Source organism: Eimeria mitis, genomic scaffold (genome assembly GCF_000499745.2).
Source record: "Eimeria mitis Houghton genomic scaffold, Emh_scaff755, whole genome shotgun sequence".
NCBI lineage: Eukaryota > Apicomplexa > Conoidasida > Eucoccidiorida > Eimeriidae > Eimeria > Eimeria mitis.
The window spans coordinates 763-15,334 of NW_024016056.1; the positions used below are offsets into that span (position 1 = coordinate 763).

The 14,572-nt window shown below is 51.4% G+C and overlaps 3 protein-coding genes across 3 annotated transcripts; all 3 read left to right on the top strand.

Annotated features, from left to right (window-relative positions):
* Positions 1-1,650: 1,650 nt before the first annotated feature.
* On the top strand, positions 1,651-3,419 carry EMH_0021450 (uncharacterized protein; the record flags this gene model as incomplete). The annotated part of the gene is made up of 2 exons (XM_038023046.1): positions 1,651-2,892; positions 3,216-3,419. 2 exons carry the CDS (start codon positions 1,651-1,653, stop codon positions 3,417-3,419), a joined length of 1,446 nt encoding a protein of 481 aa, XP_037878900.1.
* Positions 3,420-6,780: 3,361 nt separating this feature from the next.
* On the top strand, positions 6,781-10,329 carry EMH_0021470 (uncharacterized protein; the record flags this gene model as incomplete). Its single annotated transcript, XM_038023047.1, has 1 exon — positions 6,781-10,329. The coding sequence occupies one exon, from the start codon at positions 6,781-6,783 to the stop codon at positions 10,327-10,329; it is 3,549 nt and encodes a 1,182-aa protein (XP_037878901.1).
* A 2,453-nt stretch (positions 10,330-12,782) lies between these two features.
* Positions 12,783-14,224, top strand: EMH_0021480 (uncharacterized protein; the record flags this gene model as incomplete). The annotated part of the gene is made up of 2 exons (XM_038023048.1): positions 12,783-14,124; positions 14,205-14,224. 2 exons carry the CDS (start codon positions 12,783-12,785, stop codon positions 14,222-14,224), a joined length of 1,362 nt encoding a protein of 453 aa, XP_037878902.1.
* Positions 14,225-14,572: the final 348 nt, after the last annotated feature.

The following is a 14,572-nucleotide window of genomic DNA, read 5'->3' on the forward strand; positions in this document are numbered from 1 at the left end:
GCAGTGCAGGTCGTACGCTACACGTTGACAAGGCTAAGCTAAACCTGTTACACGTAACGAACTTGCTCTGCATTCTTTTAAGCCAGAACAGCTGATGCATGCACACTGTTCGCGCGTTTCCGGAATCAGGCGATCTTCTGTTTGCGAGAGGGGCACACAAATATCTCTGATCCTTCTGAACGGCCTTTGAGCAGGGGCATCAAGACGAATATGATTCGTTGCCCTCACTCTCTGAGCTTGAAAACTTCGGGTTGCTGGGCACGTGGAGCCAATGACGTCGAGCAGTTGAGGATCTAGAGGCAGTCCGGTTGCGTGTGTCTACGTTTCACCGATTAGAGGAGGAACTGAAACAGAATAATCCTATCCAGGGTGCCTAACAGAGGCAGGCTCTCTCTTACCCTCTAAGTTTAACGCCCCAGGCTCACCTAAATCAACAAGTGAAGAGAAGCAGGTAAACACACATTGCTTGCGCTCGTAAGAAGGCTTTGGAGGAAGTCAGGAGTTGGAAGTTCTGCACTGCAAGCAACCCGGTATACTACTGCACGGCCTAGGACATGCTGAGTACAGCTCTGTTCGGGGTGGATAGCTTTTTCTATCTCGGTACGCGGACGGGTGCTGAGTTCGTTCGTCCCGGCTAGCACTTTAATTGTGCGACTTAAACTTCATGTTACGCTGCCCAGAATTTCGATTCCTCTACATGACAGATAGCTCCTGCATAAAAGCATGCAACATTCCTATACTTGCTGGCATTTCAATGTGGAAAGGGGGATGCAAATGCAAGCGTTGCATCTGCCTATCGGGAACCAGGCTTTGTCCGAAGAACACATAATCCGGCTTCTGATAGGTATAACCTTCGTTGTAACAAACGCTTAAAAGTCATCGTTTCAAAAGCAAACAAAAATTTCAGGTACATAACTGGAGGAAGATGGCAGACATCGACACTCGACAATAGCGTTTCCGTTAACACGCTTCGCAGCAGCTCGGACAGTTCATACTGCAGTGAATATAATATAATACTATAACTGCAATCAACATAATTTAATATTCCCAATAACTTTGCAAGTGTAATTTATTCTTCCCAACGAAGGTTGCTAAGCACCTCTCCTCCGACTGGTGGGGCGCAAGGCGCGTCTCAATGCCAGGCCGAGCTGAAACCGCAGCATTGGGAAGCATTGGTTGGGGGCTTAGAAAATTGAACAACCCAGAAATCCCCATAGGCACTGTTATTTGATTTATCATCCTGCACATATAATCTTCAACAGTGATGCAGACGCATTTGCAGCGGGCTGGACCGTGCTTGCTTTCCGTTCTGCACGTTAACCGTAATATCGCGATGCTTGCTCCCGGCTCAGCAGGGGAACGATAATATTAGTAGCACTGAGTGGCAAAGCTCGAGCCACTGGAATACAGCGTATAAGGGTACATATACACAAATACTTGACTTAAATTGTGGTTATGTCCCGATTTTGTGGCGGGGGAGTGTACGAGAAGTGCTGTCGGCAGTCTGTCTAAGGAACCATTGGTTTCCTAGCGCTGACGGTTCATTGCTGCTGCTCTTCCGACAACATTTCGCATATATCTTGTTAAGGCTGCGCTGAGGCATCTGAAACAGGTTAATGTCTTTCTCTGCGCACGACGTGTAGAACTGCAATGCTTGGGCAGACGGAGGCATTCCCGCAAAACGAGTGGGCGGGCTTGCCCCTTAGAAGTAATGGAGAAGAGACGCGGTTGTGGGACTTTGTTGACAGATCACCAGCACAATGGATAAAGGATAATATACGCAGCAGAGGCCTCAGCTTGCCACCCAGGAGAGATCGACAACAGAGGCGCAGACAGGCTCTGACATTGATGGCATTTGGTACCCTTGCAGTAACTTATGCGGTCCTCCGATGTGCTATTCAACGATTCCCCAATAGGAAGGCAGGCGATGAACCGAGGTCTCTCGTTGGGGGAAAGCGGGTCCAAGCACCGGAGGCTTGCTTGGGGGTCCGGGGTTCTGGGTTTGAGAAGCGAGGCGCGCGGAGTGAAAAGCCGTCAGATGAGGAGTTACAACATAGGGCTTCGGGCTTTATGAACTCGTTCGTGAGGATCATGAAGGCCAACGAACCTGTGTTGGCTCAAATCCCTGTGCATAAGCGGAGTAAAATTCTCTCACTTCTCCTCACCCTGGTTGTGCAAGAGTTGGCCGCATTAGCAACAGTTTTAGACGACTCTTCACGGGATACTCTAGTACAAACGGTTCGAGAGGTGGGCATCGTAACGAACCGCTTAGGAACGACAATTACTAGAAGGACGGGAGGAGCTTGTTCGCGCCGCCTTCAGCTTTTCCTCGGCAAGGTTCTTCGACGCCTTGAGCTGTCAGGGCCTCAAGGTTCACTTTTGCCTCGCACCGAGCGTCTTCAGAAGCTAAGTGACCTCCTCCGTTTACAGGAAGTGATGCTGGTGAATCTTAGAGAGGTGTTCGACGACCTTGTGAAGGGGTTTTCCGCCGGGGGCGATCCCAGTGATGACGACTTGAACGCAGCGAAAGATAAACTGGGTGATTTGCTTCACGTTAGGAAGGAACAGATATTTCTGGATCCTCAACTCAGTTGGTGGCTGCTTGACGGCGAAAACCAAACCAAGCGTTTCGCTGTTGCCTCGTCAGCTCATGTCCAGCTCCTTCGTCAAAGACGACCCCCGACTGTTGAGGAGATGATCGAGGAGCTGACGACTCTTTCAGCCAGACGGCGTGAACAACGCGTAATAAGCCAACAGTCAACACTAGCGGATGCGTCAGAGGCCTACGCCCCTGAACGTGCTGACCTGACATCCTCAGGAAGTGGCTCGCAGGCAACTGAACTGCCCAGGGGTCTCTTTACAGATCCGCTGATGTCTGGTCAGCTCTTCCAGGTGCCAAACGTCTCTGGCCAACGCTTTGTTCTAGGTAATTCAATGTCAGGTGCATGGGAGGGAAGGCGATCTGCGTTTTCCCGACAAATACAAAATCAACAACGGAGCAACGAAACATTTCCGTCTGCTAGGCACCGTAACCAAGTTGCTGCAAGGTCTGCTGAGTTTTCGCCACCTCACCGTTTTCCTAATATGTCGCTTCATGCGGTAAGCACACACTGTCCTCTCATCGCTGGCGTCCCCCATACACACTGAGTATATGTTTAACCAACTTTTGCCGTGCGCTGGTAATCTCTCCACATTTTGTGCTGTTGCGATTGCAGTGGTCTTCGGTGGATGCACGCAACTTGACCAGAGGCTACAACCGCGAGGAGCCTTTGGAGGACGTCTTCTTCGGCGCAGCGTTAGGAGAGCCCACTCCGATGGCAGAAACCCAGGAGAGCAATGCGGAAGAAGCCATCTCTAGCCCTTTCAGTTTACCTGACATGTTTGACTACCTGAGAGGAAGGCTTAGCACGTCACCTTGAACAGACATCTTTCTGGAAGAGTTATCTGCTGCATGTACTGAATGTGCAGTAATTGCATGTTAACGTGACCGACCTGAGCTTCTCAGCAGGAGAACAAAAGGCTTTTGAATATTTATAGCCGAGTGACAGGTGGAGCGTGGATAGAAAGACTGCTTGGAGATTTTCACGATATCCCGGATGGTACAGGCCCGCATTCCCCAGTGCAGACAATTTTTCGGGCACTGTACTACACGGCTGGCAGCTTTTGTTTGTAGCATTAGGGCGGTGCGTGATGTTTATATTCGAATGAGCAAGGGGGCAGTTTGCTCCTGCAGTTTTCTCAGGTGTGCAGGACTGTCCGTTGCGGATAATCAGAGCTCCGGAGTGGGGAATGTGCATTAGGTTTGGTCAATTTACATGATAAGACGTATTAGCATCAGCTTCCCGGAAGTTGCAATTGCCACTGCGGCTGCTGGTAAACAGCCAGCGACCGTGAACCTCAGGGGGCAAGAAGCCCACCACCTCGCCTGAGCATCGCATTTCCCCACTGGAGTTTATGCTTTATGTATCGTACAGCAGGATGAGGGCTTCAATCGGCCATCACAGTCGTTAGGCACAATAAGCGCAAATATCTCCTGCTACCCTCGAGTCCAACAGGTGCTGTCAGCAAAAATCTGTCACTTTCATGCTGCACGCGTCATCGAATAGTGCACTTAGAGCTTCAGCGTCCGTTGTATCACTTTGCTTATTCGCAGCGTCGTGTGGATATATGAGGAAAGGGGTCTGAGGACGACCCCTTCCATCCGTGTTCTTTGGCACCTGCTAGAGGAGCGCAGTAGAGTTCTGTGTTTCCGCACCTACGCTGGAACTGCCTATTTGGCATCTTTAGACATCCGGTGCGGACAGAAAGGTGGGTGTCCACTGAACTGTTTTCTTAAAATTCGTCCTTTTTCCTGCTGAATTCACGGTTACACTGTAGCCTAACCGGATATGTTCACAGTTCTCGCCTACAATGCCAGATATAGGGCCATTTACAGCCTAGCCCACTCCTGCAATGTCCGGCTGGACAGCACTCCGAGGCTGTAACACGGCTGTCTCTATACGCGGGGCTTTGATGGCTGCTCCGAGAATTTAGCAGCCAGTAATAGGTCTTAGTGCTGTGCATAGATAAGCCCGATGGGCGTGCTCATCTACGTAGGGGAGGAGGGCATTTCTGTTGGATACCAGTACACTAAATAGTAAGTAGTCCATGAGCAGCTGCGACAAGGGTGGGGGGGGGGNGGGGGGGGGGAGAACTGAACATACTAGTTTGGAATTACTGTAGGCTACATGAGCTAGTAGGAGCAACGTTGCCTACGGAGAACAACAATATGCAACGAAGCCTGGCCCGCTAAGGTATTACGTGTTTCGGCAGCGGTTGGCGTTTTGGGTACGTTGGCATACCAGTGCAGGCATCAAGTATTCACAGACGATGAAATTACTTGCTGACTGCTTGAAACCACGGATAGCGGTAGGCATTATGGAGTTGTTACGAGCGTCCTTCTTAACTACATATAGAAGCAAAGCATGGCGCCTTACTGCGCCCAATAAGGATAGCTTTTCAGCGGCAGGTCATTTAAAAAAAGATTGAACAGACGTAACTTCAGGAAAGGGATACCATGGTTACGGAGCAGCCAGCTTCAGCTGCAGGTAGTTTAGTTTCTAGCCTTGGTTACCGTGTGGTCAGGTGGAAAACGACGGCGCCGCAACAGAAAAGTGATGTAAAACTCTGTATCAAAGAAGCTATTGTATACTTTCAGCATACGTGGGGTGGGCTGGACTCAGACAGATACAAAATTCGAATTCCTTTCGAATGAACCTCTAATAGAAGTACAGATCGAGTGGCACTTCGGAAAATTAAATGAGGACTGGGGACCGTTGCAGTCGGCACTGGGTTTCTGAAGTACTTGCTGCAGGGAGAGGATGACGCAGTATATCATTCGAGGACTACCGTTCAATTCAACATCCACAGGGAGAAATGAATAACTTGTCTACAAAAACGCACACACTAATGAGGAAATGTTGGTAGCATGTGCAAACAACAAAGTAGCTTGGCCGGGCGAGTTCTCTGGGATATGATTTCTGATGCCTTATGCAGAAGCGGAACGCCGATATCCTTCAACGCTGAATAATATACGTGAAGTGTTCAACTGCTACTCATCCACGATCAGTAGCGCAAACCCACTGGGACGAAACTCTGAGATAATTGCTCCTCTGCAGGCTCATGTAGCTACCTTGTCGGTGTGAAATGCATCTACGCCTATGGAAAAATAACGACATTTGCGTATAAAAGCATTGACTGCTTCTTTTTCGATGTCCCTCTAGGGTCCACCAACGGTCACCCCGTGGGGTGCCTCTCCTCCCTTGCCCATTGATGCCTGTGCAGCAGTTGCATTAAATTAGCTGTGGTTCCATATTCTGGCATCCGAGTATACAAGGAATTTTAGCCAGTTAAATGCACTAACAATTGTAGCAGTTCACCTCGCTCCGTCATCGCCTGCACTTGGGGTGAAGTCACTGGGGGTCAAGATTATGCGCATCAGTGATCCTCAAAAACCCCTTAAGTATCAAATGTTATAATGTTTTCGGTAGTGCTAAATTTTGTTTACTGATGTTTTTTGAGCGTGCAGGGTAACAACTCAACACCTGAGCTACCTGAACACCTTCGGCGGTCCACTGGTTCCTCCAACGCCTGCATCTCGATAAGCACCCAAGGGGCTCCCTGCACATGCAGTAAAGGTCTTACTCGTTTGTTCTGTTTTCTTTTTTTGCGAGAAGTGAAGTTATTTGCCTTATTTTGTGCTTCAAAACAGTGGTAATCCTGACCGCGGTGACGCTGTTGGAAAATTTGTTCCTCTTCCCTTTGCAAGACCTTATGAATGCTCTACAGGGTTATGGGTATCTTAGTGCTTAGAAACCGTACAAGTGGAAGTGGTATTCAGCATATCTCTGCTCCACGACTCAATGGCTTCTTCAGTGATCTCCAATCGACCGTTGTGCATCGCCGCCAGGGAATCAGCGTGTAGAACTGCAAAGCAAATGTAGTGTGGCGCGATGGTCGGTGTCGCATGTTGCATCGGGTTCTTGTGTTAAGTACCTTTGTTGAATTGTCCGTCAAAGTTAAGAAGGTTGAGGACCGTTCTCCTATTTCACTTCCGGTCAGAATAACTCCCGGGTCATATATTTACTGCTGTCTAATCACCTCGTTTAGAGCATCGTTGAAGCATCAACTTGTCGCGGCAGTCAGGCCTTATTGTCTTGCCTGGAGAAGTTTGGGCTCCACCTGCGACAAAGCTCAGTTGATGCTGTCCGGCACGGTGTATGAGGGGAAGAACCAACTGCAATGGAGGAGAGACAAGATGGAACGGCAGCAGATGAGGCGTTCGATTGGCTTCCTAGAAGCGATGAAGGAAGGGACCCTGCAGGATATCTTACCGACGTGCTCGGGCGGGCAGGTGGAGAGCTTACATACCGTTCCGCTGCGCCCATGTTTCGGGTGCCCTTAAAGCGCAGAAGCCGAGGATACTGGGCTCATTTTAATGGGCGAACCATGGCCCTTGCGTTCCTGGCTATGCTTGCGGCGGTGTTTGTAGTACTGCGCTGCGGCTTTCAACTCGACCGTGCAAGCAACGTAGGGAAGGGGTTAATTAGGGGTCTTGCCGAAGGTGGGGAGGGGAGTTCTAGTAGTGTCTGCAAAGACATATTGCAAGGGAATCAAGAAGGACACGGCAACGAGGAGGAAGCTATACCTACAGAAAAAGACTTGCACAACAAGGCGGCTCGTATCCTTGGTTCATTTGCGAGGCTTGTACGCGACTACGAACGACTACTGGGTTCGACGTCCATCCTTCGGGCAAGGAGCGGCGTCAACCTCCTTCTAGCATTCGTCGTTCAGGAGCTGGCTGCCTTAGCCGTCATCGTAAACGAAGACTTTTTGCCTGTTGTAAGGCGGACGGCCAATGAGATACACTGTGCAGCACAACGTTTAACCCAGATGGACGGGGCACCACTTGGCAGCCTAAGGTTACAGCGTCGCCAGAACGCCTATGCGAGACTCCTAAGACTGCTTTCGAACACTCCTACGTTGACTCCCCGTATTCCTGAAAATATGCGTTGTAGGAAATTATATGAACTTCTGGTCTTACAAGAGTCGGGGATTTTTAAGGCTCGTGTTGCCTTTGACGGTCTTGTGAGTTGCGTTGCCCTCGGTAGGACTTGCAGAGTCTGGGAGGAATCCTTTACCCTGTTATTCAGGGTATACCACCGCCGTAAGCAGCATATTTTTGCGGATAACCACCTTAATTGGTGGTTAGTTGCACACAATCCAACAAACAAACACCACGCTCTTGCTTCACCAGCATTTCTCGATAACATGAAGGGTCAAAAATTGGCACCTTTCAGAACTCTCCAAGCTGATTTGTTGGGCCTTGATGGCGTCTCATCTCGAAACCGAAAAATACAGGAAAGTCTTGATTCTACTGGGCAAACTACTCAGGACGATGAGGATGACGACATTGCCAGAGAGTCGACGTCTTCAGAGGCCGAGGGGCAGGAAACAAGCGATCCACAACATCACCAACGGCGCCAACTACCTACACACAGTTTGCCGCAGCAGCAGCCACAGCTGCAACAGACGCAGTCGAATCAGCAACAGACAAACCAGCAGCCGCTGAAACAGCAGCAACAACCGAGTCAACTGATGCAGCAGGCACAGCAACAACAACTGCATCAGCAGATGCAGCAGCAGCATCAAACGCAGCAGCGCCAGGTGCAGCAGCAGCTACTACAGCAGCTGCAGCGGCCGCTGCAGCAACAGCCCCAGCAGCAAATGCTGAAGCAAAGGGAGGATCAGATGCAGTTACAGCTACAGAAACAACTGCAGCATCAGGTGCAGCAACAGCCGCAGCAAAGTCTGCAGCAACAGCTGCAGCAGCACCTGCAGCAGCACCTGCAGCAGCCGGCGCAGCGGCAGCTACAGACACAAAAGCAGAACCTCCAGCAGCAGCAGCAGCAGCTGCTTCAGCAACAACGGCGCCAGCAACAACAGCAGCAGCACCAACAGCTGCAACAGCAACAGCTGCAGCAGCAACAGCTGCAGCAGCAACAGCTGCAACAGCAACAGCTGCAACAGCAACAGCTGCAGCAGCAACAGCTTCAACAGCAACAGCAGCAACAGCTGCAGCAGCAACAGCTGCAACAGCAACAGCTGCAGCAGCAACAGCAGCAACAACAGCTGCAGCAGCAGCAACAGCAGCATCAGCACATGCAGCAACAGCAACAGCTTTGGCAACAAGCGCAGCCGCAACAACCACATCCGCAACAGCCGCAGCAGCTACAGCTGCAGCAGCATCAGCTTTGGCAACAAGCGCAGCCGCAGAAACCACACCCGCAACAGTCGCAGCAACAATGGCTGCAGCAACAACAGCAGCAGCAGCAACAGCTTCGGCAACACGCGCAGCAGCAACAGCCGCAGCAGCAACAGCGGCAGCAGCAGCAGCTGCTGCTGCTGCAGCAGCAACAGCAGCAGCAGCAACAGCTTTGGCAACAAGCGCAGCCGCATCAACCACAGCAGCAACAGCTGCAGCAACAACGGCAGCAGCAGCAACAGCTGCAGCAGCAACAGCTGCAGCAGCAACAGCTGCAGCGGCAACAGCAACTGCAGCAACAGCTGCAGCAGCACCAGCAGCAGCAGCAACAGCTGCAGCAGCACGCGCAGTGGCAGCAACCACAGCAGCAACAGCAGCAGCAGCTACGGCAGCAGCAGCAACGGCTGCAGCAGCAACAGCTGCAGCGGCAACAACAACTGCAGCAACAGCTGCAGCAGCCACAGCAGCAGCAGCAACAGCTGCAGCAGCACGCGCAGCGGCAGCAACCACAGCAGCAACAGCAGCAGCAGCAACGGCAGCAGCAGCAACAGCAGCAGCAGCAACAGCAGCAGCAGCAACAGCTGCAGCGGCAACAACAACTGCAGCAACAGCTGCAGCAGCAACAGCAGCAGCAGCAACAGCTGCAGCAGCACGCGCAGCGACAGGAACAACATCCGCAACAGCTGCAGCAGCATGCGCAGCCGCAGGAAGCGTACCCGCAACGGCCGCAGCAGCAACAGCTCCAGCAACGGCTGCAGCAGCTACAGCTGCAGGAAAAAGAGCCTTGGCTACGCGTACAGCCACAGCAACCACACCCACAACGGCCGCAGCCGCAACAGGTGCAGCAGCAAAAGCAGCAGCAGCAACGGCTGCAGGAGCAACAGCAGCAAAGGCCTCAAGGTCAACACCTGCAGCAGCAGCAACCACAGCCGCAACTGCCGCAGCCGCTGCCGCGGCAGCAGCTGCTCCAGCAGCAGGGGGGGCAGCAGCAAGATCTACAACAGAAGCAGGTGCAGCAGCAGCGAGCTAGTGCTAGTGCTGTGAGTACGGTACAAAGTATAGACCCAAATATTTGGCAAAGCCCTGCCGTTGCGCCTGTACTGCCGCCTCCACCGGTGGCGCCTCCCCCAGGGTTTGCCTCTGTTGTGCCAGTCCCTCCCTTTCCTTTGTCTGTGCATCTTCCTTTGTTGGTACTTCCTCCTGTCAGTTCGTATACACCGGTAGTGGAGATACCCACATATGAAGTATACGTGCAACAGGATTCCTCACGTAAAGGTCCGTCTACCGGCAATTCAGGTTCAACAGGGGGCAGCTCACAACAGAGCCGTACAGGCCCTCCACCTTCTTCAGGGCCTGCTGCAGGGGGGGCCAGGGCTGCTGCCAACACAGATCGAGCAAATTTGGGTAGCTCAGAAGGAACTTCCGCGGGTTCCAACCCCTTTTCACTTCCAGATATCGGGGCACATGCAAGACGGCCCCTCGCAGCTGCAGCACGGAAAGCCGGCAGTGACAAACAGGCCCGTTGAAGAGAATATGAGAAACCCTCATCTCAGGAATATATCCTGAAATCGGGATATACTTTTACCAGCTTGGATGACTGTTTCATACAGTCTCGGAGGATATAGTGAACCCTCATCCCAAAGGGATGAGGGTTCTTTATGTGCGCCTCGTTACGCGCATAAAGCCAAATTATGCAGCTTCTGTTTTAGTTACTACTAATGTAGTCGTATGCGGACGGCGCAGATTGGCAGGAAAGTCATGTGCACCTGTGTCCATCTCTCGAGTTTGTGTTCGGGAACAGTATTTTTTGTTTGCTGAAGTGACGTGCACTGCATATGGCAATCAAGGTTTAATAGGTTAACTGCGCCGGCTGTGCATGATCGTTTCCTTAGATGCTCGCACATGCCCAGATTCACAGCCGAAGGAAACCCGGCGCCCCTCTACCCACCCTCCTTTACTCCGCTGAGTAAGGGAGGGTGGGTAGAGGGGCGCTGGGATACTTTGCCGCATGTTGTAGAGCGAAAAGGAGTAACAACTTACGTCTAAGCACTTCTCGGGAGTTTTCCAACTCCTTAGAGCTTAGGCGACAAACCGACGTCGCAACCTATAGTGAACCGAAACCTGCGCCACTGATGATCGCTGAGCCAATATGACTTTGCGTGGCGTTCTTTTTCTGAACTCTTTGAGAGCTTTGAACCATGCAAGTATAGAATGTCGGGTGTAATGGTCTGTCGTTTGAGCGAGCGCCACGCAGGATGTAATAGTTTAGCTCACTGACGTTCGATCAGCCCTGTCAGCTGCATCTCTGACGGTAATACAGATATTACATGAAAGTGTTCATCCGTGTGTCGATGATTGGATACTATTGAGCCACTGTATAGCGGTGCCTTGTTGGGATGGTGTTGTCCCATATATAAAAAATAGAAATAGTGGGAACGGATGGTTGGTATTGAATCATTCGGTCGCCTTATGCTCACTACTGAGTGTAGTTCAACGTAGTAAAAGTAAAGTGGTTTTATGTTCTCCAGCCTGGGAAACATACCCAGTCGCAAGAGTGGAGATGCACAGTTTTCCCTGCGGACACTGATAAACGGCTGCTTGTAAGTATAAAACAAAGCCATGCGCCAGCGTGTCAAATCCCTAACTCATTATTATATGCTTTTTCTTTAGACGCGCGATTGAGCAATGTCTACAGGAGTAATGGCAACGCTTACACTATGGTACACGCCCGCCGATAGACACTTTCTTCTTCCTTCGTTCAGAGGTGCATTCAAGGCGCAACACTAGCCATCGCCAAAGGTGTACGATGCTGCTACTTTCGTCGTGCAAATACAACATTCCCCTGGAAAACCCTCGCGATCAATGCTTTATTTTATGTTTCACGGCTACTTTCGACGGCATCCTGTACGAAATTGGCAGATGCACTTCTACTGCGCGCTGGATACCTACCAATAGACACGTGGGCGTTCAACAATTATCTACTGTGCTCGTGCATTCAACAAAGGGGTCTTGCGTGAACTTGTATGTAGGGGTTCCGTGCACCAGTAGATGCAGCAAGGTGAGTTGCAACTGATGTCAGGCTGAAATGTACACTGGTGCTCCTATCTCGTCCATTGTTCCCCTGAAGAACTTGGGCTTTCAACAAGTACAGCTTTCTTGTATCAACCACATCAGCGGTACGCAGCACGCCTGAAACGGCTGTGGGGGATCTGGCTTCGCTAATGAGGTAGAGTTCCATCCCAAGCCATAAAATACAATTGACGTCGAGAACGTATCATATATTTAAGAGAAGAATAGCTAACTAAAGATGTACACTGGTATGTACCAACCGATTACGTGCGTAGGACCGTTCCTCGATGGTTGCTAGGCATCGGGCGTGCAAATTCATGAAAAGCCGGCCAAGGCTCAAACTTAAAGGCACCCGGAGTGGTATTCGTGCAAAACATTTTAAAATATTTTTAAAAATTAGGCAATTCAACTACTGGTTTCTTTGGATCGAGAGGAATCTGTGCGTAGTGTGCGTGCAGAACACTGGGAGCATGGACCATCTCGCGATCAAGTCTCACTGGCATGTTGCAACGGGGTGAGTTTTCGGCCTTCTCTTGAATAAATACTGGTGTTTAATCCATTTTTAGAATATAGTAAAGGATTAAATGCGTAATTATTTCCCTACTTGTCTCTGGTCTCCTGGCTGCTGCAGATTTCAGGCGTGTTCAGTCTCCCGTCTCAGCATCAAAGTCAGTTGACCGGCTCTTTAACCGCAGATGTTTACCTACCAGGGTATTTAATGATGCGAAAAGCTGAATTTATGTTCGGGGGCTTTGGGGGAGAAGGAAATACAGCATATACGAGCCCCACTGGACGCTGACGCCTCCTCCTTACTGTCTTAACCATGTATCAGCAACCCATCAACGGGCTTGTTGCTTGACGACTGGATCTCACTTTCCTTCTTTCCCGAGTTAAACTGCTGTCAACTGCAATGCAGGAAACAGCTGAAGAAGATGGCCGGATGAACCTCGCTACCGGTTCGCTTTCGAGCGGCGGCGAGCAGAGTAGTGGACCTTCGTCTCTCCCAGGCAACGAACTCGCCATTGAATTTCAACGAACTCCATCTCTGCGGAGAACACAAGATGCAGTTTTTCACAAATATAACAGGCCGATCTCTCGTTTTCTGGTGCACACTCGCGTTGCCTCTCTCATCCTCGTTGTTGCATTCGCACTGGCTTGGGTCACTCTGCGTTGTGCCTTCCAGCTGGGAGCAGGAAGGTGGAGGGGAGCAGCATTTGGCCGATCGCTTGCAGCTGGAGGCGGAGAAGATGAAGGCTCTTCCCTTTGCAGCTATGCACCTGAGGAGCAAGCACATGCACCAGGCCCGGCAGCACCAGTTGGGTATGCATTCGATGCGCACAGATTGCTGGGGCGTGCCGCTCTCGTCGTAAAAACATTCCAGCATCTGACAGAGCAAGCGGAGAATCCCCTGTTGGGCGTCACGGTGTATGACCGGCACAGGGCAACTACTCTTCTGTTGACTTTGATAATCCTGGAGCTCTCGGCGGTGACGGCGCTTGTTGGAAGTTCCCTGGATGATATGCTGAAATCTACAATATCTTTAGTTGATCAGGTGATGCTGAATGTCAGTGAAACCCTTTTAGGGGGAAGAATAAGAAATGCAGATTCAAAATACACCCGGCTACGCGTGATCCTACAGAAACTAGGGAAAGCAGAACACCCACCGCCTGACTTGCCAGAGGCAGAGCGTATGCGTAGGCTGCATGAGCTGCTTGTTCTGCAAGAAACAGCTCAGCAGCAGACGTCTGTTGTTATTCAGATGATGAAAAATGCATTTAATAATGTGGGTGAAATCGATAGAAATACCCTTGATGCTGCTCTCAAGCTCCTCACCCACGTTGCGTATGCACGCAAGAACCAGGTGATGCGAGATTCAGTGCTGCGCAGCTGGTTGCTAGAAAACGAAAGCAGTAGAGATCATTCTCCTCTTATTCCCAAATCTTACCTCAGACACATATTGAATGAAGAGCAGCCGTCCTTTGAGGACCTTATGAAACAACTCACCGACCCCTCTCTGCCCTGCGCAACACTACAAAAGGGAGCACCCGCACCCGAGAAATCACCACCTAGAGTGAAACAGCAGACAAACCAACCCCAGCCATCCGCATCAGCAACACGAGCACCACCAGCAGCAGCAGCAGCAACACCACCACCACCACCACCGGCAGCAGCGGCAGCAGAAGAACAGCAAGTGGAGGGGCAGCAGCTTCCTCAAAGCAGCAAACGAGAAACACCCGGCATCGCATCACCCGGTCCCAGCAGCTTACAAATACAGCAGCATTCGCTATCGCCACCAGAACAGAGGGAAACCTCTCCCCATGCATTGCTGCAGCATCCTTCTGCAACAACTGAACAAACTCAAACTGCAGAAGAAAAACAAAACAAACCAACAGAAACCCTCGATACAACATCGGCTTCATCTACTTGGCTAAGTTCCCAGAGAGCTGCACCGCCGCCGCGCCAGCTGCCGGTGCCAGTGCGAGAGGGGTTCCGCCCCCCGCAGTGGGCCCCCCCCACCCAGCAGTGGGCCCCCCCCACCCAGCAGTGGGCCCCCCCCACCCAGCAGTGGGGGCCCCCCACCCAGCAGTGGGCCCCCCGCCCCCCGCAGTGGGCCCCCCGCCCCCCGCAGTGGGTCCCCCCCCCGCAGCGGGGGCCTCCCCCCTCGCAGCTTTCGCCAGAAAGCAGAGAAAGGCTTCAAGA